The following is a 16,392-nucleotide window of genomic DNA, read 5'->3' on the forward strand; positions in this document are numbered from 1 at the left end:
AATTCTTTGTGACGTTAATCTACTAACATCCATCATTTATACGTGACCAAATCCATCGAAATTCCCTTTTCTATCCTGGTCATTACATCATTTAGTAGCAATGGAGCCCCTTCTGAAAGAGTTCGTCCAGGGAAGTACTCCCACTTTATCTATTTCTGCCGCCAAGCAGTAATAATAATAATAAGAGGAGGAAATAGGAGCTTATTATACACCCTCTATGTAGATACACGTCATACTGCATTTACTTGATTTCGGTTGGCTGAGAAAAATAAAATAAATAACAATAATAATGGTTCTTTATTCAAGAGAACATAGATCCACTTGTTAGTTTTACAAAACCTTAGCGACTATGTTAGTTTACAGTTTAATATTTATAAATGTAATAAAATAAAATATAATGAGAAAATTAAATTTAAATTTTATTGTAAATTGGTGAAATTACAGACATATGACCATGTGACTTGTTAATTTATGTCTCAGGCTGACGGGTGCAGGTGGCACTGTAACTGTTATGGACAGGCGTGTAGCTTACCATCAGGCGCATGACTTGTTCGTCCCGTCACTTGATGTTATAAAAATAAAAAAATTGAAATAAAATAACATTCAAAACTGAAAATTGAAATATTATTATAAAATCACATTAAAATTTGTTAATTGCAATAAAAGTTTTGCAGTTTAGTTGCAGTTTACTTTAGTAAACTAAAATAAACATAATATACATATATATTGAAATAAAATAAAAAGAAAAAATGAAATAAGAATTGCACCCCCAACTTGATATACAATAATGTAAGCATTACTGCCTTTCGGCTATCAAGGGTAAAGGTGCTAGTAAAATTACAGGTACATGTGACATATCAACTTATGTATCAGGGTGACGGGCACAGTGGCAGTGCCCCTCAAATATTTGCCATTTAAAGCTTTGAGTGACACTGTAACTGTTATGGCAGACGTGCCGCTTACCAGCAGACGCGCGACTCGTTCGTCCCCTCACTTGGTATCAAAATTATATCATAAATATATTAATAACATCTTTCACATCTCAGTTCCACACTCTGTCACAGTAGAAAACCAACTTTTAAAACCGTTCAACCTTGACAACAATAAGACTATTTAATCCTGGATGCGGATGAAGTCGCGGTCAGAAGCTGGCCTTACTCAATACAATTATTGTACTAATTTGCAGGTATTGCACTGAAGACGCTTGGTTTTCAGTGAAAGAAATAGATGTGGGTCTAGCTGCGGATATCGGAGCTCTACAAACGTTACCCAAAGTGAGTAAAGGAAGCATCATTATAATGTTATTGTTGTACTTTTTTATGATGCCAAATGACGGCACGAACAAGTCGTGGTCCTGGTGGTAAGCGACACGCCTGTCCGTAACAGTTGCAGTGTCACTCAGAGTTTTAAATCAAAAAGATCTGAGGCATACTGCTACTGCGCATGTCACCGGAAACAGAAAGTTGTCAAGCTCCATGTGCCTGTAATTTTACAAGCACCCTTCAAAACCTGTATTTCGCTGTTTCAAACCTTTGCTATTGCTTAGATAACAAAATAAGCATTAGAGAGATGACAGGAATTCTAAAAAGGTAAGTTATAGCATTTCTTTCACCTCCTAATTTCAGATAATCGGCAACAGTTCAACGGCAAGAGAGCTCGCGTACACGGGACGCAAATTCGACGCCAAGGAGGCACTGGAGCTTGGCCTCGTCACTAGAGTGTACCCTGATAAAGACACGTAAGAAATTTCCAAAGTACTCTTTTTTTCTTATTCCTTCTATGGCGTCCAGTCTTTGGCCATATGCAATTTCAATTGGGTTGCCAATTTTTGGTAGTTCTGTCAAATAAATCTTCTTGAGACTTATTTGAGATTTTTTTTGTTATTGTGGAACTTTGATATGGGTTTTTGTATATTAATAAGAAATGACGGAATAAAAATAAAAAGCAAATTAATAAATAATAACTAAAAAAAAATTTGAAAGGTGTTCAACAGTGTGGGGTAGGTAGTATATTTAAGACAAAGATAAAGATAACTTTATTCTATGTAAAAGTTTAACCTAAATACATGAATCTTATTAAATAACCTTTTATTTACATATATGCGCCAGACTATTGCAAATAGTGATATTTTAGGTTAGTAGAGCAACTTAATCTAGGTGATACCTAAACTAAGTAAAATTGCTTCCTTGTATCTTAGAGTCGCATTCTGGAACTACTCAATGCTGAAGTCAGGATATGAGAGTGGTTTAAAGCCCTCGAAATCATACGCAAGTCCCATTAGGGTCTTATTTCCAGTCCTTGAACTCATACTCAAGTCTGCTCAAATCCTGACTTGAGCGTTGAGTACAGTTCTGGAATACGACACTTAGTTATCCAAATCAGTGCTTATAGCATAATTATAGGTTAGTCAACATATTTTTTTTTAATAATAACGCACACACTCAACATAGTCCCGCACTAGGGAAACCCTGTGTCGCGGGTGCCATGGACACACAGATAGACAACCACAAATTACACCCAAACTCACGAGAGAAATAAATGTAGGCCATACAAATATTTCTCCCGGCCCGGAAATCAACCCCGGGGACCTCTGCGTGGCAGTCCGGTATGGTAACCGTTCGGCCACGGAGGCAGTTATTACATAGTTATACATATTTTGTTCAATAACAATACATTATAATAAAACATGAATACTTAATTATATTAGTTAGCATCTTAACTATTATTAATATTACGTAAGAACAGATACTAAATTTTCGCTATTATTGTAGTTTAATCCTTTTAACCAGTCTTGTATGGTTTTCTTACATTGAATCTTATTCATATTATATATACATAGTGAACGATTTATTTTATTATACAAAAAGCTACCAAGAAAGCAATAGAATCTATGGGAGTGTGCTGTTCGAAACCGTTCAGTGGCACAAACAATGTCTGCTCGTCTTTTGCTGGTTTGGAGTGAGGGGATATTGGGCGTTAGTGCATGCTTTTTTGTTACGGTTAGTAGTATGAATAACTGGCGTATTGGAAGTACATCACATCTAGCAAGGAGTTCTGCAAAACGAAAAGGTCGGAATGTGCTGATTTCCAGACTTACGGCTCTTTGTGCTATTTCTAGATTTAGCAAGGTGTTTTTATGGGTGCCTCCTCAAGTCTTTAAGCAGTACAACACCGACTGACAAAGAGACAAATACACAGTATTCAGCAGTTTTCCACTGGCGACATGTCTTAAATTTTTGAAAATATAAATTAATTTTCGTACTCTAGCCGTAAGAGTTTCAATATGGGCCTAGAAGTTTGACAGGGGGAGGAGGCATAAATCATTAATGAAAACGAGAAAAAGCAAAGATCCTAGTATACTTCCTTGCGGGACACCATATTCGACGGTCAGTTCCTCACTTACTGTATCATGTATCTTAACGCGCTGAGTCCTGTCAGTTAAATAACTTTTCAGAAGATTATGTGCACGACCTCTTATTCCTAAGTAGTATAATTTTTCGAGGAGGATTGAAATTGAGACTGTATCAAAAGCCTTTGCGAGGTCTAGGAATATGGCTAAGCCCTTTTTTTTTTTGAGTCTTTATGTCTTACAATGTAGTCAGTTAGTTCATGCACTGCGTCGTCAGTCGATTTGTTAGTTCTGAAACCGTATTGTGTAGTTGCCAGGAGTTCGTTCTTCTCTAAGTATTTTATTAGCCTGTTATAGACGAGTCTTTCTAGGATTTTAGAAATAGACGGCAGTATGGCTATGGGGCGATAGTTATCAAAGCAATTCTTATCCCCATTTTTATGAACCGGAGTGATAAGGACCTTTTTTAATATATGGGGAAATATTCCTGTTACAAAGCACTTCCTGTTACAATTATTCTTGAAGAATGTACAGGGTATTTTATCAATTCCAGTAGCACAGTCATTTCTCAGAGTCATGATGCTTTTTTCTACTTTAGATTCGTCAGTATCAAATCAGGCAAAAGAGTGCGAATTAGTCATGCTTGAAGGGTGCTGGGTGTGACAGAGATAGTTATTGTTGTACAGTTTCGCCTTTTCAGCTAAGTTTCTACCTATATTATCAAAGAATTTATTTGCGGAATTAACTGTAATCACTGCGGCAGCTGTATTTGTAATCAGCTGATGTGCAGACAAATTAGTGTTATAGGTGTTAGTAATGTTTTTGATGACTTTCCATAATTTTTTCTTGTTTTGACCTGCATTTTGTATTTTTGTCTGTTCATATTTTCGTTTTAATTTCTTAAGTAGATTATTACAATAATTACGATGTCTGAAATAAGTTATTTTAAGAACTTCATTTTCAGGATTTTTCGTTAACTTTATGTGTGTGTGTGTAATCCACGGTTTAATAATTTTATTTCGTCGTAATAACAAAGTGGTACGTGTATAATATCTGTCAATAATTTTTAAGGAAGAAATAAAATATTCTGTTGATATATTTACGTCATTTGTATCGTAAATAGGCGTTAAGCCTAAGTTGTCTAGGTCATGTATCACTCCGGCATTTGCGTGGTCTGTTTTGTGATAACGTAAGACTTATTATAACATTTTTGCAGACACAATAATACAGAATTATGGTCAGTCACGGAAGAGTTTAATACTAAAGTTTTCATGGGTATATTAGTTTTGGCGAGTACATGATCCAAACAATTTTCCTTTCTGGTTGGAAGAAAATGAGTCGGTAAATAGCCGAAACAGGCTGCAAATGTTAAATATTCTTGTGAGTTATGGTCAGTATTTCCCGACTTAATGTCTATGTTTAAATCACCAATCCGATATACATTTTTAAAAGGGGTTCAATTTCGTAAAATATTAGCAAGTGACTCTAAAAAGTTAGTAATATTGTGATAAGAAGGAGAACGGTAAATGGCCACTATCGCGGTATCGTTTCCGATCTTCGCAATGAGACAAATACCGTTTACAATGGCGGGTTTCACTGTTATAATATTAGTAATATTTTTTTTATACATAAGGTAACACCATCATTTTGTAAAATATTAGTTTTTTTAGTACAATATGCGTCATATCCAGCTAACTGGGGAGTGCAGGATACAAATATAGTTGGTATATCTAAACAATGAAGTTTTCTGTGCAGTTCAATTTTATACCAATAGATGGCGACTCGAAATATATGGGCAAACAGTACATTGAAAGTAGTATAATGTGTGTATTTATATACACTTATCTATCCAGACTTATTTTAGAAAATAATATAAAAATTTCAGACCCAAGTTGACAAGTCCCACGTGCCTTTAATTTTGCCAGCATCCTTACCTTTCAAAACCGAAATGCAGTAATATTCACATTACTAATTGGCGGTAGAAATAGGTAAGGTGGCAGTACCTCCTTGGACCAACTCCTTCACAGTCAAAATCAGAAAATCATTTATTCCATAGGTAAAATTTTCAAACTTGAAAACATCATTTTTTAAGCTGCTGCTCTTCAATGCGCTGACCCTGAGAAGAACGAGCAAGAAACTCTAAGGATTGCTCTTTTCAAATAAACTTTATGGAATACACTTTGAATCAACACCCTTTGGTACCACTGGCGGACCCTTCCAAAAGGAATAAACGCACAGTCTGTCCCGTCCCCCCACACAAAACAACGTTTTCATCTCGACAGTATCATATATCCAGCTCCATAATCTACAACCGTGTTAACAACATTTTGAACATTAACAATTTAAATAAATTTGAGGTTAAACATACTTTATCAAATTGGCTTTTAAATCTGAACTACGATGATACAGAAATTCTACTACCAAACAGCACTTAATCACTCACTTACACCCACACAAATTCTCACACTCACTCATCCACACTCACTCCCACACACACACCCACACGTACACCCACACACACTCCTACATACACACCCACTGACACTCACACTCAAATAGACTCACACACTTATACACACTCACACACACAAACACACTTACCTAATTCCTTTGTATTTTGCTGTTAATCTCGTTTGTAATATTTCAAACCTTGCCCCTTTTTAGTACCAATGCCCAAAATGTCTGTTAATGTAATTTTTACTCCAATAGCTCAATTTATGTGGCCGGACACTGATTTCCAAGATACAGGCATGTGCCTAGTTTGGATGATCAGAGTTTGTACAACTAGTATTTAATTACCATTTATCTCAATTTTGTGATACAATCTTTTTTGGGAATAAATTATTATTATTATTATCATAATTGTATGAAATCTAGACTCTTATTGTCTTTCCATATTTCTTTATCTAAAACATACTCTTCAATTTTGTAATATGACTTTTCAATTAAAATACTTTTAATATAATTTTAAACTTAGGAAATGGCAAACTTAATATAATGCTCCGGAATCTTATTATAAAAACGTATACAATTCCCCATAAAAGAATCGTTTACCTTAGTTAAACTAGGAGCTCTACTGACTGCTACTGAAATAATACCTATGTTTTCTCTCCATAAAAATACTTAAAAGTAAATCTTCTATTTCAGCGCTGTGCAAAAAGTCCTAGAAATAGCTGAAACTATAGCATCAAAGAGTCCAGTTGCGGTGCAAACCTCGAAGATCAACTTAGTGTACTCGCAGAGCCGACCGAACGAGGACGGCCTTTTGCATGTGGTGAGGTTACTATTCTGTATTATTGGCAAGAAATAGTATGATAAAATCTGATAAAAGAACACTGACTTTTAAAGTGAGGTGTTTCAAAGCGAGCGTAGCTTTCAGGAGGTGAGAGAGGGTTGCCCTTGGCGTCCTTCAATCCGCGCGCTGAAAATTAATATGAATAAAATAAAAACAGGCGAGGAAAATTTTACACAAGTTCGACATCGACAAACGCCCGATGGCAACTGACGGGGCAGCGGGCGGCGCGTCAAGTCGTTATTCCGCTGGGCAATTTGCAAGTTTTAGGACAAATCTGAATTTAATAACCAGAGGGTTTAAATTGAAATACCAAAACTTAGTAGGTTCTCTGTAGTAATTAAAGATATAAAATTATGTACAAAAAAAATCATTTATTGCAGAAAAATTGCAGTCAATTTTGTTCGTACCCATTCAAAGTTACCCATTCAAACTGCCTCCGTGGCCAAACGGTTACCATGCCGGACTGCCATGCAGAGGTCCCAGGTTCGATTCCCGGGCCGGGAGAAATAGTAGTATGGCCTACAATTATTTCTCTCGTGAGTTTGGGTGTAATTTGTGGTTGTCTATGTGTGTGTCCATGGCACCCGCGACACAGGGTTTCCCTAGTGCGGGGCTATGTTAAGTGTGTACGTTATTCTACTGTTAGTACAAAAGTTACGGATAAAATAAAGAAAATAAAATTAATTCAATTATTGGAATTACATGATACCTGCTAAGCTCACCGATCTCCCAGGATGTGAAATTCGGTGAAGTTCGGAGACGGTCGGTTAGTTAGTCAATTAGAAAAAACATTAAAAATATTTTACTTTTGTTTACAGCGTCTTCTGAACCAGACTATGCTGCAGAGCGAGGACTTGGCAAACAGTGCCGTCGCACAAGCCACCAAAAGTGGACCACCTGAATTCGAAAACTACTAAACCGTTTTTCATAATATATTTACACCACAAAATCATTTTTGAAATATTTTTAATCAATTTATAAAGTATATAATAAATATATAATATATAATATTTGTACAAAATATATAATATTTGTACCTTAACAATCGGAAAATATAGATGAATATGCTATAGGCGAAAAACATGACGCTTCGACTCTGCGCCAGTGTGAGTAGAGCACGAGTAGAGCCTTAATCGCACACAGAGTATGATGACGTCACTATGCAAACACCGCCATTTTTTTTATTTGTAACGCCATCTTTTATTTGTTCCTTGTTTGCCTAGAACTGGCTGGATGACGTAGTGACGTTATACTGTTTAAGGGGAACGGAGCATTGGAGACAACGCTATACCGACATTTTTTTTAGTAGAAATCGTGAAGGATACCGACATTTTTGGATAGTGTCACAATATATTTATGATATAATAGTTTATGCGCGTCAAAACTTGGCTACTTATGAGCGACGTACGGGCGGAGGCCGAGCGTTACGAAACGCAGGAACACTAAAATCCGTTGCCCACCGTACCGAACTGGCAACTAGAAATCCGCGGGTAATAGGTCCCCGATTCTACGAACATCTACCCACAGACCTGAAAAGTGTTAGAAACGATGAAACGTTTTGTACCCGACTAAAAATCCTTTTATTGGATATTGAATTGTACAGTGTCGATGAGTTTCTTTTGAAACAATTTTAATTTTATTTTATTCGACAAGCAGTAGTTATACTACTTTATTTTATATTCAATATTATTATTATTATTTTGTTACTGACGATCATAGTTATCCCTTGACATTGTATTTCCAATTGTAATATTGTGACATTGATAACATGAAATAAACGATTCTATTCTATTCTATTCTATTCTATTCTGTCGTTTTGCATTAAGGTTAAACAGGACTCCTGAGCTTGATATACGCGGGGTACATGAAAAACATTCATTAAAGTTATCCTGTTATTTACGAAGTTTAAAAATGAATTTCATAACACAATTTATTTTTATGAATCCTTTATGACGATATTGCATAATAAGTAATGTTTATTTACTTGAAAAATTTAAGAGCAGTGAACGTAATTCTCAAGAATACCTTTATTTTATTGTTGTAGGTGAAAGTTAGTATATGTGGGTTCCCTTTTATTGTAGCTGAAAACCGCATTCATAACAATTTCTCAAAACCGAATATTTTGCATTATACCATTCACCATCAGTGTGGAAAATTTTGATGTTTGCATAAGTTGTTTAAAAACTTTCAAATTATTAGTTAGTGACGGGTGCAGTGGCAGTGCCCCTCAGAGCTTTGTGATTTTAATGAAGCTCTGAATGGCACTGCAACTGTTATGGACAGGCGTGTCTCTTATAACCAGGCGCACGAATTTATTCGCCAAATCACTTTGATACCTTAAGAAAATACAGTAAATATGTTTAAAAAAAGACAATAATAATTTTTCTTGTAACCCTTTTGTATCGTGTTTTAGTAGACAATATGATCCGACATTGTCCTGCAGAGAAAACAAACAGAAGTTAAGCAACACAGTGAACTGATACTGTCGTTTTCATGTACATATTAGTAATCAAAATAGCACATGGTTCATATATTGTATATTAATTTTTATTATATTTATCAGAATAATGAGCATTTGTTAGCATTCATGCCTTATTACGGCAACAAACAAAGGAATAAAAATTTGTAAATAAACAAATTAAGACAATAATGTTAATGTCATGCCTTAAGACATGTTAGTCAATACTGTAAATTATTTATAATAAAATATTTTTTAATTATAAAACACATTTTATTAAAATACCAGACAATCACTCCAATTTACATGGTCTCAAACTAGTGTACTATGAATACCAGAGCAACTACTACCCAGAACTGGGTGTTCAAACACACTTGCAACAAGATATTTTTTCTTATACATACACTCTTGTAATAAAACAAAATAGACATAAAAGTATACGATAAAATGTGTATTACTTCTTGATATGCAAATTCTTGTTAAAAAGCACCAATTATGCGGTTTCAAATAAATTCCCAGTACCAAAGCTACGCTAAATTACTCTCTGAGGCACAACCCAAAACATCCAGACCAGAACTCATTCAGAGAAGTTCATTTCCAAAATAGATACTACAGAAAATCGCACCCGGGACCAACGCACACAATGCAAACCGTTGGACCACCGAGGTCATCATTAATATTACTACGTATTAGATGATTGGTTGGACTGTGGTCCAATAACTGCATGCGGCATGGATCGTAACTCGGAAAAAGGTCAAAATTCCGTCCTATAACCAGATGACGCTGACCATATAGCCTGGAAGTAGTTTATATTATTTAAATGGCCGTGGATAACATATAAATCCTCTTTAATATACAATAGAATTTTCCTTGTAATATTCAAATATGCGTGTCAATAAATAGCATTGGGTGATAAAAACTAATTTACAAATAACGCTTCCTTTCTAATATGGGTAGATGGCGCTAATTCTAAACAAATTAAAATAATAGCCATCACTCAATGGCGGATTTGCAGTTTTGGTCGCCCTAGGCCCCAGGACATGTAGTCAGTACCAGCCGCCCCTTTCTTAGCACTCATATACTTACTGGTAGACATATCTATATTTTATAAATAAAATGTACGAAAGTGATTTAGGAAGATTACTGTTACAGGATGCGGTGCAGTGCGACCCGCCATAAGGTGCGTGAGCCTTTAAAATATTTAGGTACTTTGAGTTATTTCTTATTATCATCGGTGAATTTTTTGTCACGATTGGCCGTGACCGTCTGGATGGCTAGTCGCCTGTGGCGTCTGGCACTGAGTGTATATTCAAGAATTGCTACCTATTTGCTCCCTTTTCAAAATAATTGCTACCTATGATATATTCTGAGAAATTAAAAAAAAATTTTGACCAGCCATTCTGACGTCAGGATGGCTGGACGCCTCTTTGTTCAGCATGAAGGGTACCGATTTTCAGAAGTATGTATTACCAATAATTGCTACCTTCACGAATTAAAGGTATACGCTTCATATCTACATTACTTAAAAAAATGTAACCGATTGAAAATTTTACGAAAAAGTGCCTAACTAAACTAAAAAAGCAAAAGTTTTTAGTTCTTTATTGCCATAATATAAAGGGCAGGCGTTTAACGATTACTTTGAAGCGAACTAGTCTGGTGAGGTTACTGATGTATAAAACCGAGAGGGTAGGTAACCATCATAACGCAATAGTAACAAAGAATTTAGTTGTAATTATAGGTATATTTATTTAAAAAAATATATAGTTTTAATTTTTTACCAAAAATATGACCAAAAATCGTCGATAAAATGTTTTGTCTTGTATTATATAAAAATAATTAAAAATAAATTAGAACGTATATTTATATCACACGTAAATTTCGATTGGGTGACACTGTCCTACACCCGAGACTTGAATAGTGGACTGTATTTTTCTCGCATTTAAACGTTGACATAAATCTATAACTTATAACGGATTATAAAACAATGCTCGCTACCACTGTCGAGAAGTGCCCGTCCCGTATGGCACCGATTGTTCTCATCGGCCACTTCTATTAACGCCGTAGAAAGAAAAACTGGATGGGGAATGAACCCGGTTCTTTGCACTGCGCCGTCGCCGCACTGAGCCACCGCACTGAGCCACCGCACTTTGGGAAATAGCAGAACAACGACGTATCAAAAATGGTTTTGACCAATGTCTTAATTGAAATACACATTTAATTTTATTTGATAGTTTAGATATCATACTTTATTATACTGAAGGTTTTTTATTTTAGATAGGTACGTTGATTTAATAAAAATACATCCAAAATGTCCTTTCCCGTACTCCTCTCGTTGTGCCCTTGTGCCCTATAATTTTGGAACTTTCGACGTCGTATTTCGTATTGATTTTGTTAGATAAGCTATGTGTTATTATATATTTCTATAAAGCACATCTTACGTAAATGTCAAAAATAGTTGATATTTTTCAAATTTGTTGTGTAATATACAGAAAATAAATCATAATTAAAAATGGAGACATTAACCTATCTTTATCAAATTCATCAAAGGTTTTGACTGTTAGCGAAGCTTCGAATTTTGTATTATTTCATAGCGTAAGTATTCATTATCAAAATTTTATAAAAATCAGCTGCAGTTTTTTGCGGTTTCTAAAGATATGAAAGAAATCGTAACAAATGTCCTACCGCACAAAAATACCTTTATCAATGTAACGCGATAAAATAATATAGATGCGGTTGCATTTATAATATTTATCAATATTATTCACACTACACCATTACCATATAATGCTCTGACACATTAATTTCATAAATTTATTAAAACAAGCAGTCGTTTGATGCTCAATATACTTTTCCAACTCCTTTGAAAATGACTACTTTCGAAAATGTTTGAGACGAGAAGTAATGCTTTCCTTCATTGTAGGTGAAAGAAATAAATAGGCTCTAGAAACATTTTTACGAGGTTATTATGAACTTTCGGATGACAATTTACGTTTGATAATTAGTGATTTAAAAAAAAATTGCTAACACAGTTTAACAGTCGATGGAGCCAAGCTTTACGAAAGAAAGAAGCCTTTTTGAGGGTTAACAGTGATTAATGAATATGGATTCGAACACGTCTATGGTGCATATATTCAAGGGCTGCGATCTAAGGGAGAAAGTAATGAAGCAAAAATCGTGGAGGCATTGACGTCTGCAGATGCAGAGAAAAAAATATCAGTGCTAAAATTGATGGACGACTCTAATACTATCCAAACGCTGAGCAATCAAGAAGCATTAAGTGTATTTATTTATTGAATTGATTGGATCTGACCAGGGATCAATATTTATATTTGAAGAATATTTTGGATGAACGGAACTGGTTCTTATTACCTACTCTACTCTTACTACCTTATTACAAAGTACAAAAAAGTAAACAGAACTGTTACCCACCTGCATCAGCTATTGAAATTACAAACACATGTGCAATAATGTTATCCCTACAGGATTTATTACATCACACAACGGCAAGGATTTTGATGATAGATTCCGTGTACGAAAACGGTTTGAAACAATTGGTTTTATACCGTAAATGGGGTACCGTAAGTTTTTTACACCAGCAGTCTGTGGACTAGTTATTCCCAAAAATTATACAGCGCCCTGCACATATTGTACAACAACCTGTTCCGGGTGATGGTGGGGCTTCCTCGACACTGCAGTGCTTCGGGCATGTTTGCCGATGCGCACACAGACGACTTTTTGCGCTTATGCGTAAAAAAGTTACTTCTCTAATTCAAAGAGTGAGGGGAAGCTCCAACAGTCTTTTACAGGTAGTTGAAGGAAGGCTGGATGGTGCAGTGCTCGGCAGGTTCAACGAGCTGCACGCTACTCGTGCACCTCGGTGACTCTGCCGACAGCGGTGTACCCTTTAGCAAGTATTCTTATTATTATTATGTTTATTTTAAACTCTCGCCTCTCCCAATGCCTAAAAGACTAATTTTGAATTTTTGAATGGGAGTTTTTATTATTATTATTATTATTGTAGTACTAACATAGTTGTTAAGGTTTTTCTGTTTACTAACAATCTATGGAAAGTAGTCTGAAAATAAAGATATTTTCTTTTTATTTTATTTATTTTTTATATGATGGCTCGTCAGGTCAAAGTGAGTAGTAATGCACTACCGCAGAGTGTTGATCGCAAGTAATGGAATGTCTGAATCTCATTAAAATCAGAATGGTTATGAATCATAGTTTCGTATGAATTTTTAAATTCGAGCCAACGGTCATACACCGGTCGAAAGTAGGCAGTTTAATTTGGGGTAGTTTCAAATTAGAATTATTCACAGTATGACCACAATTACCGCTTCCAGAGCCGTTCTTGGTCTCCACATTTTCTACTAAACATTTAGCACTAGCCATAGTTCGAAAATACAGCAATTCAATTGATTCTGCATAATCGTAATTAGCACTCATCTCCGATTCAGAATTGTGAAGTTCAAAATCGTTTTGAATTACATAGGTTTTTTGAAAAACCTCTATTGTTGCTTGCATGCATAATTTTAACTACGCTATTAGTAATTTAGAAAAAATTACCGTTTCAATGGAATCTACGTATTTTTTTTATTGAGTAACCCTACCCTTCATGTCGCCTCTTTGTTTGCGCAGATTTGAGATGTGGTCATCTCTTCCAGGTTATCTCTGTCGCGCGGCCCACGTACCGAGCGCACTGGAATGCATAAAATGACACGATTTTAAGACTATTCGACAAGGAGAGGAATAGACTGGATGGATAAGCCTGACCGTTCACTGCTACAGATGTTGCTGAGGTACTGGCGTCTCCTTTCGTTAGGGAATTCGATTTCCTAATGAAATTACTTTTATTCGGCTCGAAGACCAAATTATGTGCAGGATTTGGTGGTTTTCCAGGGTCTATTCAATGAAGACGTCTATTTGAAACTCGTATAACGGTTTATTTTTGAACTTTGAAAAAAATTATTACAAAAAAATGTCTAACGGACGATTGTATAGCGAGTGAATAAGAATTCAAATTCGAGCAGAGTCGTTGGTGTAATGACGCTGCGCACCGCTAGATGGCGCGAACAATGAAGAATATTCCAGAACATTTCATAGTTTGTTTGTGTGTTGTTATTATAGCAGATTTTATTAAATAATAAAACAACATCAAACTTCTGCTTGTCACTTCCCAATGTCCCCGAATTGAAAAACAAATCCAGTTTCCAAACTCAAAACTGAAACATAAATCTTAATAATTAGACCACCACTTATCTTTCTCCGCGCCAAATTTGAACTTCACAAAGTTTCCATAAGCTTTCAATTTTTTTTAATTTCGTATAATACCAAAAAGTCGAATAAATAAATAAAATAATCTCAGTACAGAGTACTAAAAAAACAGACCTCAAAAGTACGTGGAATTACGTCTATTTGCTAAGTCTTATTGAGATATCCCCTAGTTCGCCACTATACAGGACTTGACACTGGAGATAATAAAAATCGGTTCTCACTACTCAAAGTATTTTGAGAGCGAAAAACGCCTTGAATTGGAGAAATAGCAAATTCAACCATTAAAATAATTGCTCCTTAATTAAAATTTAGTTCCTATTAATAAAAATGAATCTTCATGCGTGAACAGCCACCTTTAGAGGTGGATGATTTTCTTCAAAATGAAATGGGACCACTATGGAAGTACCCCCTTTCCAACAAAAAAAGAATCATGAAAATCGGTTTACGAATACCGGAGTTATCGCGTAACATACATACAAAACAAAATACAGTCGAGTTGAGAACCTCCTCCTTTTTTGAAGTAGGTTAATAAGTAATTACAACATTGTATCCTAATACCTAGTCTTATGTCTAGACAAATGTGAAGAAGAAAACAGTAGCAAATATAGTTCATAAGACTCATTCACTAGCAAACTTATTGAATTACAATGAGAAACATAAATCTAGGTCTAGATAGTCAATAGTTTCAATGACCTAGATTCTACGTGTTTAGAGAATAAACCCAAATGTTCGGGTCATTCACCGCAAATTTTACATTTTATAGACAACTCGATTCCTTTGTAATAAGAAATTCTTTGTCTTCTAAACAATAATTTACACAACTTTCCCAGTATCAAATTCCCTAAAGAAAGTTTTCAATTCACCTTAATTAAAATATCCTTATTCATTCTTACTTTTACTCAAATTAAAAAATAATAATTTCATCTACGTTATTCCATGAATCCAATGGTGACGTCATAACGTAAACCTACGTCACAGATTTAACAAAGAAAATCAGGTAACCTACTTTTGGAAACTTGCACCCAACTAGGAATGACCTGCCCAAATATAGAGCATTCTATTTATAGCAACTGGGCCCCTGCAGGCCAACATGAATGGTGCACCAACCTGCAACTAGGGCACGCTGCAATGATCTAACCTATTTATTTTTCAATGGGTCGCAGCATGAACGGGGATGGGCCCATTGCGAGTCTCGCTCCATTCAGTAACACACGAACCCCCGAGGTCGACGTGACCTAGATACGCTCCCGGTGTTGAAGCTGTGAAAAACCTCCAAGTTTACCTCGTAATTGTGATTAAAACGTAACTTTTTTGTGTTTAATTTCCGTGATTCCTAAGAAAATGTATTTAGAAGTTCGAGTTCCAAAAGTACGCGCTGAAGATACAAAGGAAAATCTACCGGTATGCTAGCGTAAAAAAAATTCAAATATTCCGCGCATGTGCTAACGTGACGTTATTGGTGGTTATATAGTGCTGTACGCTGCTATTGGTGAAATTGCACTAGGTCAAGATTCATCCAATAGGAAAGCTGTATTGAAGAAATTTTTCGCGACGAGCGCGCCACCTGTAGCGCGAATACGCCAGTTCCATTGAATAACCCGCCGGGCCCAGACTGTTTTATTGACGCAGGCGCACTAGGGCCCAACAAAGGGCCGAAATAAGAACGGTTCGCAAGTGAATCTGATGTATTTATGTCATAAAAATGGTGAGATCTGTGAAGTGGAGGCAGCAAATTAGGATATTTGACGTGTCAAATCATGACCGAGGCATCTGAAAAGTAAGTGGTGGTCTTGTTACTCAGTTTTCGTGGACCGTGGTTCGCCCTGCCTCTGGGGTAGGGCCTTACCCCGGCCATTTTTCATAGCTCACTGAAAGTGTAACGCGATTTAAGGTATTTTCTAAGGGTTTTTGGGAGCTTTCTGTCTTATAATAACAGCTAGTGTGGTGTTTGAGAACGTGTACATTGTGTAGAGAGGCTACATGGATGTTACGACCGCCGCCCTTATATGACCC

General features: G+C 35.7%; 2 protein-coding genes across 2 annotated transcripts in view; both read left to right on the forward strand.

Moving 5' to 3' along the window:
• LOC113233509 (delta(3,5)-Delta(2,4)-dienoyl-CoA isomerase, mitochondrial) overlaps positions 1 to 7,617 on the forward strand; it is a 14,822-nt gene extending 7,205 nt beyond the window's left edge. Inside the window, 4 exon segments of the mRNA XM_026468632.1 lie at positions 1,109 to 1,274; positions 1,626 to 1,738; positions 6,497 to 6,623; positions 7,463 to 7,617. Coding sequence (XP_026324417.1) covers positions 1,109 to 1,274; positions 1,626 to 1,738; positions 6,497 to 6,623; positions 7,463 to 7,561 — 505 coding nt within the window. The 3' untranslated portion in view covers positions 7,562 to 7,617.
• An 8,363-nt stretch (positions 7,618 to 15,980) lies between these two features.
• The window catches only part of LOC113233510 (sprouty-related, EVH1 domain-containing protein 1), a 31,849-nt gene continuing 31,437 nt past the window's right edge, over positions 15,981 to 16,392 (forward strand). Inside the window, exon 1 of the mRNA XM_026468633.1 lies at positions 15,981 to 16,156. Within this exon, the coding sequence (XP_026324418.1) occupies positions 16,137 to 16,156 (20 nt within the window). The 5' untranslated portion in view covers positions 15,981 to 16,136. The remainder of the gene's footprint in view (positions 16,157 to 16,392) is intronic.

The sequence above is a fragment of the Hyposmocoma kahamanoa genome, unplaced genomic scaffold, assembly GCF_003589595.1.
Source record: "Hyposmocoma kahamanoa isolate Upper Pololo Valley unplaced genomic scaffold, ASM358959v1 79, whole genome shotgun sequence".
In the NCBI taxonomy this organism is placed as follows: domain Eukaryota; kingdom Metazoa; phylum Arthropoda; class Insecta; order Lepidoptera; family Cosmopterigidae; genus Hyposmocoma; species Hyposmocoma kahamanoa.